The 12,766-nt window shown below is 42.4% G+C and overlaps 1 protein-coding gene across 2 annotated transcripts in view; it reads left to right on the top strand.

Moving 5' to 3' along the window:
• Positions 1–12,540, top strand: part of xirp2a (xin actin binding repeat containing 2a) — a 57,331-nt gene extending 44,791 nt beyond the window's left edge. For both annotated transcript variants that reach the window (XM_044110332.1, XM_044110333.1), the window contains 4 exons: positions 286–389; positions 1,983–11,166; positions 12,232–12,365; positions 12,444–12,540. In XM_044110332.1, the coding sequence (XP_043966267.1) occupies positions 286–389; positions 1,983–11,166; positions 12,232–12,326 (9,383 nt within the window). In that variant the 3' untranslated portion in view covers positions 12,327–12,365; positions 12,444–12,540. The remainder of the gene's footprint in view (positions 1–285; positions 390–1,982; positions 11,167–12,231; positions 12,366–12,443) is intronic.
• Positions 12,541–12,766: the final 226 nt, after the last annotated feature.

Here is a 12,766-nt window from a genome sequence, read left to right on the forward strand (position 1 = left end):
TATGGTCCTGTATGTTAATGATTGTTCGGCACTCCAGGCTGAATAAGGGATGAGCTCTCAAAGCAGATGATTCTGCATTCAGCGCATGGCGGCAAATCTAATCAGGGCAAAGTCGGGAAGGTAAAATATTGGAAAGTGGAAATTGGGCAATCACTGCCGCATGGTTTCAGAAAATGAAAACTACTCAGGTTTTTAATGAAATGATTTATTTCTCTTTCCCGCTCCCCTGAGCCTCCTCACTTGGAATGACTTAATGAGGCAGCCTTCTTCTTATGTCTAATTCAGTTATGCTTGTCGGCGGAGAGGACCTACCAAAGGTTTCCACCCAGGCTTTGAAGCAACAGTACGAAAAAACGATTGAGGAAGCGGCACCAGCGAAGGAAATTAAGGTAATGATCCTGTCTGTTTATTTAAACCGATGATAGTTTCTTGTTTTAATGGAGAATCCACGTGAAGATGAAGTGGCATTACTAAATCATCCAAATGGAAATTGTACATACCGGGGAAAATAATTAGAGTGAATGAATGATTTCTGGTGGAAACTCTGAACATTTTCTTCCCCTGTTAAAACAGTCATTTTTGTTAAGGTTTTCAGTTTGGTAATTATTTTAGTATCACTAAACATGACAGATTGAAAGTAGGTGAATTTAAAGTGTTTAGCAAACATAGTCACACCTCTTGGATGTTTACACTTTTTAATGTCAGTGTATTTTATTGGGATTTTATATGATCAACATAAAAAAGGGCATAACTGTGAGGCGAAGGAAGTATGAATATTAATTCTCACAACAGATTTCCACTTAATTTCACATCTATACCTCACTGTATTCATTCTAACACGACTATGTATTGATCTAGACCACTGATTTCCAACATATTTTTGCCCCAATCAGAATGCTGTGCCCCAAAGCAAAAACGTTGCGTAGTCATTTGTTAAACAGTAATTGAACTAACTTCTGCCTCGTTCTTTCATACGTCTGGGCAGGGTTCAGATTTCAGAATTGAACAGCTTGCATAGATTTACTGTTATTGTCACAATGATCCTCACAGCGCCTCGTTCCGTTGAGGCCTCTCTGGAAATGATTTCCCCTCTCTAAACAAGCCCGAACATTTCCGAGTTGATCGCATGGGGCGACTTATTGTTTTAGCACCACAGTTCCTTCAGAAGCAAATGCTGTGTAAACTCAGCAATTCCAGACTTAACTTCAGCTAAATCGTGTTCAAACTATGTTTCAAACATGCAGAGATTATGTTCTCACATATAACTTTTCTCTCCAGTTTAATCACAACGTATCGGCCTCTTGCTCTCATTGTGAAGAGTAAATATGAGGGATTACGAGATTTTAATTTTAAAAAATTCATTATAATACAGTTTACGCTATGCGTATTTAACATTTCTTAAATTCTACAGATGTAATAGCAACATTACACATGCAGTATATTGCTATGAATATAGGTGTATATTATTTTTAATATTGAAATATTACTACTAATAATGTTAATAATATTAATATATTCAAAAAGATTTTAATAAAAAAATTGCAAAGTTTCATTTTTTTTCATTTTGAACCGACCACTGTAGTTCTCTCTGGTTGTATTCTCCTGCTGGAAGTGAAACCACTTTTCAGGTTTTAATTTGTGAACAGTTTTAAGAACAATTTATCATTTTCCTTGCAGTTATCCTCTACTTTATTGTAGTGTATCACATAAACCCCCAGTAAAATACATTGAAATTTTAGGCTTTAACATGACAAATTGTGTAAAATTAAAAGTTAAGTGAGTACTGTATTTATTCATACTTAAATCAAATATATCATTTGATGTCTGCTTGCTTATTTGATAGTTGTATCAAATAGTTTTTAATCGTTTGTCATTTTTTTCTGTGTTTTATATCACTTAAAGACAAAAGAAGTCTTCCCTAACCACTTTCTTATCTTTCTACTGTCCCTCTCCCTATAAATAAAATGACTTATGAACCACAGGTTGATGTTGATTTCAACCAGTTTCTGTGGGAACCAGTACACCAGTCATCCAAAATGTCAACTGTAACTACTTATGACTCAACTTCTACTGCAAAAACTGCTTCTGCGGTTGCATCGACCTCATCGGTGACATATGAGGCAACAGAACAATTTCCTCCCCCGCCTGCAAACTTAATGCAGGTAGCACAAGAACATAGCATCTCCTCTCAGTTCCAGGAAAAAGGATCCCAACAAAAGTTTACCCTTGACAAGAAGCAGTACTTCAAACACAAAAGCATGGCTGAGCTGAAACGCCTCTACAAGCACATACATCCAGAAGTACGTAAGAACCTTGAGGAAGACTTCATGAGTCAGCTTACGGAGGCAGAAAAGGCAGCTTTGGAAAGCAAGGAAACAGTAGGTGATGTTCAGCAGACGTGCTATATGTTTGAAAATGATGGCAGCAACTCCAGTGAATGCTCAAGCCCCGATAGAGAATACCTGGAGTGGGAAGAAATCCTCAAAGGGGAAGTGCAATCAATGCGGTGGATGTTCGAAAACAAGCCTCTTGATACGATCAAAGATGACTCCCCAGATGAAAGTGAGGGAAGAAATATTGCCCAGCAGGAAATTATTGCAGGCAAAGATGTCAGATACACAGCTTGGATGTTTGAGACTCAACCCATGGATGCTCTAGGGGCAGAGACTGCAGATGCAACCCAAGAGTCGCAGAAGCAGGCAGAACTCGCACGAGGAGACGTCCGTACTGCAACCTGGCTTTTCGAAACTCAGCCCCTGGACTGCCTGAATAGGATCTACCAGGAAGAGCAGGAGAACGAGTGTGTGGTCACCAAAGACATCACTGGCGGAGATGTGAAAACTGCCAGATACCTCTTTGAGACTCAGCATCTGGATTCTCTGGGTAAAACAGAAACAATTGAGGAGAGTCACTTTTTGAACCTGAAGTCTGAGCTGGAAGAGGTAAAGGGGGACGTGAAGACAACCACTCGTATGTTTGAGACGCACCCCATGTGCGTCATCAGGGGGGATTCTGGTGAAATGTTGGAAATTACTACCATCCGGCGGGAGGAGACTGAAAAAGGAGATGTTACGACGTCGCGGTGGATGTTTGAAACCCAGCCTCTGGATATGATCAACAAAGATCCTGCAAAAGTTAAACTGATATGTGGTATTTCCATGGAGGAAAATACGCAAGGTGGCGTGAACAAAGGCAGGTGGCTTTTTGAGACAAAGACTCTTGACACTATTAAGGATGAGGAATGGGAAACTTCAAGAACTCAGAAGGAAGAAATAATTGGAGCGGATGTTAAGAGACACTGTCTTGTTTTTGAGACTCAGCCTATGGATACACTGAAAGATAATGCCAACGCTCGACCTTTGACCCCAGAGGAGATTGTAGGAGGAGATGTTCAATCAACCAAACATCGATTTGAAACAGTACCCATGGAAAACCTGAAAGAACTACCTGAAGTCGGAAAACTTAATAAGGTGACTGCCTCCGAGGAGGAGAAGGGTGATGTGAGACATCAGAAGTGGGTCTTTGAAAGCCAGCCACTGGAGAGCATACGGGAGGAAAAGAAAGAGATTACAAAAACTGTGAACATTGAAGCCCTTGACAAAGGAGATGTAACAAACTACAAAGAGAGATTTGAAACCTTAGATTTAAGTAAATGTGAAGGGGCACAGAAAATCCAGGTAGAAGGTGTTCCAAGTGGGTCAGTTAAGTCCAACAGAGTGCTGTTTGAATCCACTCCAATGTATGCAATGCAGGACAGTTCGGGTCATTACCATGAGGTGAGGACCATAAGGCGCGAGGAAATTGTGAAAGGAGATGTGCGCAGCTGCAGGTGGATGTTTGAAACACGTCCAATTGATGAATTTGATGAAAGTATCAATAAGTTCCAGATAATAAAAGGGATTTCTAAGCAGGAGATTGAATCTGGGGATGTCAAAACAGCCAAATGGTTGTTTGAAACTCAGCCACTCGATGCTATAAAATTTTTTAGTAATTTTGAGGACCAAGAACATAAGACTAAGGAAGATATTAAAATTGAGAAAGGGGATGTAAAAACGTGCAGGTGGCTCTTTGAGACCCAGCCGATGGATGTTCTGTATGAAAAGGTGGAAAAAAGTGAGGCAGGAGTGGAGGAAGTGCAAAAAGGAGATGTGAAAACATGCACATGGCTCTTTGAGACCCAGACGCTTGACAACATTCGTGATCACTCAGAATCAGAAACCGAGACGATTCTGAAAACCTGCACTGTAAAGCAGGAGGACATTCAAGGTAAAGATGTCCAAATGGCTCGCTTCCTCTTTGAAACCGAGAACCTGAAAAACATCACGGGTGAGGACAGCAGTTCTTTCAGGAGGGTCACAGAAATCAACATCCAGTCTGGTGATGTCTCCAGAATGAAATACATCTTTGAGAATCGTTCCTCTGACATTATGAGCTCTACGTCAGAGGAAATGATGCTGAAGCTGAAGAAGCAGCAGGCTGAGGACATCCAAAGAGGAAACGTGGTCAACTGCACCTGGAAGTTTGAGAACCAGCCAATGGATGCTCTATGTGACGACAGCACAAAGGCGAGGGAGATCCGCACCGTAACTGATGTTCAGGGAGGTGATGTCGACAAGGGCCGCTTCATTTTTGAGACGTACTCTCTGGATCAAATCAAAGATGAGTCTGCAGAGACAAATATTTCAAAACTCACTAGTATCTTTGGAGATGAAATTAAAAAAGGAGACGTGAAAAATTACACTATGATGTTTGAAAGCCAGCCGCTGTATGCCATTCGTGACAAGGAGGGCCATTATCACGAGGTGACGACTGTAACTAAAGAGGAAATCATAAGAGGAGATGTGGTGGGGGCTCGATGGCTGTTTGAGACGAAACCCTTGGATTCAATTAGAGATTCGGAGGAGGTATATGTTATTAAAGCAGTGACTGAGGAAGGCATTAATAAGGGAGATGTTAGCTCTGCTAGGTGGAAATTTGAAACACAACCCCTGGATGAAATTACTGAGGAGATAAAAGTAAGATCAAAAACAGTGGCAGATATCCAAGGGGGTGATGTTAAGACAAACAAGCAGCGATTTGAGACCGATGAGATGTCTCAAAAGTACATTAGAACTGTTAGTGTGAGTGAAATTCAGAAAGGCGATGTCAGATCTGCAACATGGATGTTTGAAACCCGCACAATCGACGAGATCCGTGGTGATAGTGAAGAGTACGATGCAATGGAGAGGGTGACAAAAGAGGAAGTGATGAAAGGGGATGTTAAACAGTCTGTTTGGCTCTTTGAGAGGCAACCCCTAGACAGAATCAAAGAAACTGATGGCACAGAGGCTGCTGTGATAAAGGAGGAAATTCCACAGGCAGATGTGAAGACGACTACATGGCTGTTCGAAACGACTCCATTTCATGAATTCAACGAAAGTAGCATGGAAAAGACAGAAATAATTGGTAAGAGCATAAAGGAGACACTTGAAGAACTTTACTGTCAGAAAATGGTGAACTCCCAGGGGATCCTCATTGAGGCAGATGAAATCGGAGATGTCCGTATGGCCAAGTATAAACTCATGAACCAGGAGGTTCCTCAAATCCAAAAGGAGGAGATCATTAAAGGAGATCTAAGCAATATAATGATGAACCTACTGAATCGCACAGACACGACTGAAAGGGTCATAACTATTGATAAAGAGGAGCGAGGAGACATCAACACCACAGTGAAACAGCTGTTCAACCAAGAGAGGGGAACGAGTGTTCAGAAAGAGGCAGTTATTCGAGGTGACATCCAAGAGGCGATAAGCAACCTACTGAAGAATGAAGGCTCCTCTAAGCATGGAATTCTGATTCAAGAAGATGAAAAAGGAGATGTTAAGATGACAATTTATTCTCTACTAAATAAAGTGGAGGAATCTAGTATGGAGAAAGAGGATATAATTCAAGGTAATGTCAGCAGAGCCCTTCAGCGTCTTCTGTCCAACTCAGGAGAAGAGGATTCTAAAAGGATAAGGATTGGGGACACTGAAAGGGGTAATGTTAGCTTTTACACAACATGCATTGAGTCTGGAGCCTTGGACTACCTCAAGCAGCTTAAATCTGAGTCTGATGAGATTCGCGAAGAGGTGCAGAAGGAGAGTATCATTGGTGGCGATATCGAAGAGACCAAACTCTTGTTGCGGAAGAATCAGCAGCAGATTGGCCGCACTGTGGCAGAAGATGACATAGTGCCAGGTGACGTTCATAGCATTGTTAAGGTATTCATGACAGAGCCCACTGTTGCCTACAAAAACCTAGAGAGTAAGGACATTGTTAAAGGTGATCTTACTGCAACCCTCGATTTATTGACCCAAGCCATCAATCAGAAAGTAGTTGTAGAGAAAGAGGAGGTGGTTAAGGGAGATATTCCCAACACTTTGAAATCTCTTGAGGAGGCCAAGAGTCAAGCCAAAGAACTGGAAAAGCCTGAAATCATCAAAGGTGACATAAGAGGTGCTCTTGAATCACTGGAGAAATCTGCAACCTCAAAAACAGAAGCAACAGTTGATGATTTAGTTCCTGGCAACATCAAAGGAACCCTCAAGTCCTTAGAGGAGGCTAAGCAAACTGTTAAAGAGGTGGAGAAAGAGGAGATAGTTAAAGGAGACATTTTTACCGCTATGCAAAATTTGCATGGGGCATCAAGTGAAAAAAAGACCTACCAGCATCAAGTGAGCGAACAAGGAGACATCAAAGCCACCATTCAGCTTCTGCTTGAGCCAACCACCTCTCCAAAAATGCAACGTAGAGGAAGCATTGAAGGAGACGTAAAAACATCCATAAAATCTCTTTATGAAGGCCAGGAGGCGACACATATGGAAAAAGAAGAAGTGGTTAAAGGTGATGTTCAAGGGGCAATAAAGTCCCTGATGCAGAGGAAACAGTATTCAAACAAGAAGCGTATGCATCCTGCCAAGAAAGTGAAAGGGCCCGTGAAAAATCTATCAAGTGTAAAGCAAGTGGAGCATGAAAGCTCACATGAAGCCATGAGTGAGAATGTAGCTCTCACTCCAACCCCCACTGTGAAAAACCTCTCTCAGTGCAGTGAGTCACAGAGGCACCATGAAAGCAAATCGCTGAAAACGCAGGTAATAACCCAAGAGGACCACTCTGTTGCTGTAGTCAAAACAGACAATCCTGCTGGGGCCTCTCATCAGAAGAGCACAAAAGAACAGAAAGACAAAGTGCTGCCCCCACACAAAATACAAGCTCCTAAGCCTATTATGATAAAGAATACGCAGAAGACTATTAATGATCAAACAGAGGATAAAGCTGTGGATGTGACTGTGATGAAAGAGGTGCAAAACACAACACAGATGAATATTTCAAACAAACAAATGTGTGAGACAAAAACAATCAAACAGGTGCAGACTACGGTGTCTGAGAAGACTGTCGTACATAAACAAGACATAACGGTGTCAGAGCAAACATCACAAAGGCAAATGGAGAACAAGGCTCTAGGACAAAAGCAGAATATCAGAAATCTGAAGAGTGATCACCGAAACCTGGACATGAAAGGGAAGGGTGTCATTAAAAAGTCAAAACCAGAGATTCACTTCCCCCCACCTCCCACATCTCCACCACCACCATCAGAGTCTGAGCTTTCCCTCCCTCCACCACCATCACCAGTGATGGAGAGCCCAACATTGTCCAGTTCTAGGCCTCATATCATGAGGCAAGACAGTGACCTGCCACCTCCGCCCCCACCGCCTCCACCTCCTGTGGAATGCATGAAGTCTGAGCCTGAATTTTTCCCACCACCTCCCCCTCCACCAGCACCATCCTCTGTAGGAGGCCAAGATTTTCTTCCTCCTCCTCCATCACAGAAAGAGCTTAATGCAATGCCTCAACTTCCTCCCGGAAAACAAGGGAAGCCAATTGGAAGGCCTTTATTTAAAATGCCCAAGCAGCCAGAACCACCAAAGCAGCCCACACAGCTCAAACCCAAGTGGCAGAAACAACAGCCAATGCCTCCTCCACCTTCCCCCCAGCTTCCTCCTGGTCAAGAAACAGCAATGTCGACTGTTCATAAAGAGGAGGTTAAAGCTCAACAAGTGAATCAGGAAGCAATCCAACAGACTGAGGCATGGAATAAGTCTAAAATAGCTGAGGTGTCATCGACAAGAATTTCAAACATTCCAGTTGTAAAACCAGATCAAAAGCAAAGTCCACAACCACGCAAAAAAGTGTTTGTCCCTCCCCTCAAGCTTCCTCCACCTCCAGACCCTGCTCCAGCCCCAAAGGGCCGACCATGTGCTCGAAAATTTAAAACCCCTCTCATGCTTGCAGAGGAAAGATACCGCCTGCAAAAAGAGAAAGAGGAAGAAGAAAAGATTAAACTCTTGACTCCAACTTCACCACAAATGAATATACAATCCTCAGCAACCAGTGCAGAACTCTCTGCAGCAGAGAGCAGTAAAAGAGAAGCGGCTTTGGATATAACAAAAGCTCAGAATGAGGAGGAAATAAAGGCACAAGATTCACCTGTCAAGAAAACACCTTCCCAAATCCCTTTGAGCAAAGCGTCAGTCTCAGTAATAAATAAAAAGTCAACCCTTGGATCTTCAAATGTGTCCTTAGATAAAAAGCAAGTATCCAGCACTGAAGTCTCTGAAAAAGCCCTCACCTCATCTGATGTGTCTCAGTCTCATCACGAGGCCTCAGAAAAAGAAATCCAGTGCCGCTCGAACGTGGTCGCTGTCTCAGTCACAGAGCAGCAGCAGTTTATTAAGAAATCCAGCACCAAGTCTATCACTGCCTCACAGAACACTGTCCAGGATAATGTAAATCTTCACAACCGGGCTGCGGTCACATTGAAAACAGAGGATGTAAAGAATACTAATGTGGCTCTGACACTGGAGGGAAAAATGAGTCCTTCTCTCCCAACTAAAATTCCAAAGGTAACTCCAAGTTTCAAAGTAAAAACATTTAAAATGCCAACAGAGAAGACAGATGAGAAGTCTGATAGTATGGGGCAAAATGAAATAATGAAAAGTGAAACTCATTCACAAAGAGAGAAATGTCAGGTGTCAGAAAGAGTTGAATCAAAAGTGCATCTAGAAAGCAACCAGCTTACCTCAGCAAGAACTGAGATGAAAACAGAAGTTAAAGAGAATAAAAATCAAGTGCCGCCACCCGTGAAGGTTGAAGTGAAGGCTCACACAAAGAAGGGAAAGCAGCTGGCAAAAAGTGAAACCGAAGTGAAGTCGTCTCCATCGGTTACTGTTCCATCAAATGTGGTGGCTATGGTAACATCTGTGCCAACCCATCAAGGACAAAACCTTGTGTCTGTCTCCCATAGTCAGCAGAGCATGAAGACAGAGCACATTCAGACACACAAGGAGGTTGTCGTGACTGAGAGAGTGGTACAGCAGGACCTTCAGAAGCAAGAGGTAGCTAAGCTACAAGCTAAGCTACAAGCAACACAAACAACTAAAAAGCAGGTAAAGGCAGGGAAGTCAAAAGATGCGTCAAAAGAAGTGTTGGTGAAAAATATAAGTAAATTATCTTGTAAAGATGAAGCGCACACTGAAGACATTACAGATTCAGAGAAATGTATTGTGATCCAGAAGCTGGTTGCCAGAATAAAAGAACTTGAGGATGCACCAAGCAAAGTAGATTCCAACTCTATCGGGATACTTATAGATGAAGTCCCTGAATGGGTAATGGGCTCAGTCGAGAAAAAGAACTTCTGTGAACTTGCTAAACAGCAGACCAAGAAAAAGCTGAAAGAGATGATAGTTTACGTGAAGCACATTATTCAGACAAAACTCACAGTTTTGGAGAAAAACCTGACAACAGTGGAAAAGGAAGTTAAAGAAGAAAAAGAGTCCCCCATGCTTCCGCCAGTCTCCTCATCTCCACCTGAACCAGACAGGAACATCATTTGTGGGACAGCTGAGAAAAATGCGAGGCCTATCGGCAGCTCCTTCAAAATAGAAAGGGTGGTGAAACAGAAAAGTTCTGTTCAGGAGAGCAAAGTCCATCAGGAAGTGACTGATCAGAGAATTTCTTCCCCCTTAGCAAGCATTCGAACACCATCACCTACTTTTATTACAATTGAATCAAGGAGAGTAGACTCCCCACTCAGAGTAACCCCTTCACCTCCCCTGTACAAGTCAGTTGGGACACCACCACCCCCTCCTCGCAGAACTTACACCCCTACATCTACTTTCAGCAGAGCCACGCCATCTCCCACTCTCAGCCGCTCTGAAAACCTCATGAAGCTGAGGGATACTACCTCAAAACTTTCACGTGGGATGACTCCACCCCCTCCCATGCCAGTACCAGAGTACTTTGTCTCTGAAAGAGAGCGCACATCCTCCTTCAGTGGCACGGCGACCGATGTTGACGGAAGCGAGCGTGGAGTGGTGGATGTTACGGAGATGGTGGATTCCATGATGACAGTGAAGGACAAAAAGTATTTCTTTGAGGAGGCGCAGAAGGCTGAAGTGCACAAAATGTATACCAGGAAGGATCCCATTGACATTCCTGAACGTTTGGGACCGGATACTGAGGAAACCACGGACCCCGTGACTATAGACCTTATGAAAGAAGATCTCCCAAGGGTTGATTTATCAAGACTAGTGAACCGATTTGAGTCTCCCAAACCAAAAATCTATGCAAGAAAAGATCCTATTGTAATATCAGAGAGACTGGGGAGTGATACTGAAGATACAGACCCTGATGCGCACACTCCAAAATCTGAAGAAATCCCTACTTTCAATGTCAAAGCAATAAAGGACGTCTTTGAGACCGGAGAGCACAGTTCTCAAGCAGCCCGAGAGCTTAGAGAACAAATAGAACGGCGGGAACATGAGCCAGTCGGTCACACCGAAACAACTTCAGTCTCTGAGCAGTTCTGCAGTGTTGACGACTTCGGTAACGTGTCAAGGGAGACGAGGAGTGAGACGCATTCTGGGAGCCTGCTGACTCGCGGTAACCCTCCATCCTATGCTGATGTAGTGAGGGGTAATGTTCCAACTGTCTCTGTACCGCCCGAAGCCTCCACGGAGGAAATGCTGAAAAACTTCCAGCAATCATGGGCCGAGAGCCAAGGAGTTTTCCAGAACCTGGGCTTCAGCGTCACTGAGCAGAGGACTTCCCAAACTATAACACACCAGCAGGAGACCTTTGTGGCGGGTAATCTTAACTGTGTAGCATGAGGATACTAAAAAGGCCTGGTGTGTTTAACTTCCTGTGAGACATTACTTACACTGTGTGAAAGAACTGGATGTGTTACATTGGTTTGAAATAATTGTTGCTTGTGCCACCTGTTTTTCTTATTCTTTTTTTTTTTTTGGAGTAGCTCACGGTTTGGCAACTGGCAGTTTCACAGCTTTTTTTATTCGCCGTTTGCACTTCTGTCTGTTTATTCATGCCTCCGAAGTGTGAAGCTGGCAACGAAGCCGACATATCCAGCTAATATTTTTCTTTCCTGAGTGTGCAAAGCTGATTTCTCTGAGAGAAAGAGAAAACTGCATGATGAAAACATTTTTTGTTTAGCTTTATTCAGAATTGAGTAATAGCACTTCTGGAAATTTTCAGGAAATGAAAGAAACCGGATAAAATGTTTTGCAACTCAGATACTAATATATTTGTGTGGCTCCAGGCGGGACTTAAACTAAAATAATTACAACTAGTTAATCAAATTGCTTTGCTTTGACAAAATGTGGGTTTTTTTCCATTTTAATTTAAACTAATCTAAAACCAAAATGGGAAATATTCTGGGCAACATTAAATTGGTTTTTTTTGCCTTATCAGTGGAATTTTGAATTCTCAAAAGAAATTTAATTGAAGTGAGAATTCACATGAATATGCACAATTGCAAAGGTTATTTATGCTCAACAGCTTTTATCTGTCTCTGCTGATGAATTAGTTGACCACTGGGGGGCACTCACGATCAGAGCTTTGTCAGGTTTTGAAGGAAAAGAAGAGAATGTGACATCATGACAAAATTAACTTACCACCTCCTGACGAATCTGAACTCTGCGAATTGTTCACCTCTAATTACAAACTCAGAGGTGAGCTGGGTTTGTAATCAAGGCCACTTTTTTAATTTGGAAAATCATTTTCAGTTCGGAAAAATGTTTTTTTTATTTTTTTTATTTTGCGGTTCAAGTTTACAAAATTCTACCCAGAATATTACCCATGATTTTGTAAGAAATTTCCATGCCTGGATAAGAAATGTTACGCTTTTCTTCGCAGAAAATTCGAGTTCCAGAGTCCGAACTCTGCAAGGTGTGTCGGAAGAGAGTGTACCCCATGGAGTCTCTGATCGCAGACAAACAAAACTTCCATAAAAACTGTTTTTGCTGTGAACACTGCAAAGGCAAACTAAGGTAGAATACACTCGCATTGCAAAAGTTTTTACCATACTTTTATGTTTCTAATTTTTTCTAATTCTTTCTTTCTGATAGCCTCGGCAACTACGCCTCTCTCCATGGACGAATGTACTGCAAGCCACACTACAAGCAACTGTTCAAGTCCAAAGGAAATTATGACGAAGGATTTGGACAAAAGCCACACAGAGAACTTTGGAATAATAAGAACCAGAAGAATTCACCCATTAAATCACCAACACCTGAGAAGAAAGTCATAGACTCCACGAATCCCTCCATCAACAAATTAGAGGAAGAAAACAAAAGGCCCACCAGCAAAATTTCTGTGGTTTGGCCTCCACAGGTGGACTCGCCAAAGAAATCCTTCGCTGTCGAGGAGGAGCTGAAGTTAGTTAAGCCGT

This window comes from Gambusia affinis, linkage group LG24, assembly GCF_019740435.1.
Source record: "Gambusia affinis linkage group LG24, SWU_Gaff_1.0, whole genome shotgun sequence".
NCBI lineage: Eukaryota > Metazoa > Chordata > Actinopteri > Cyprinodontiformes > Poeciliidae > Gambusia > Gambusia affinis.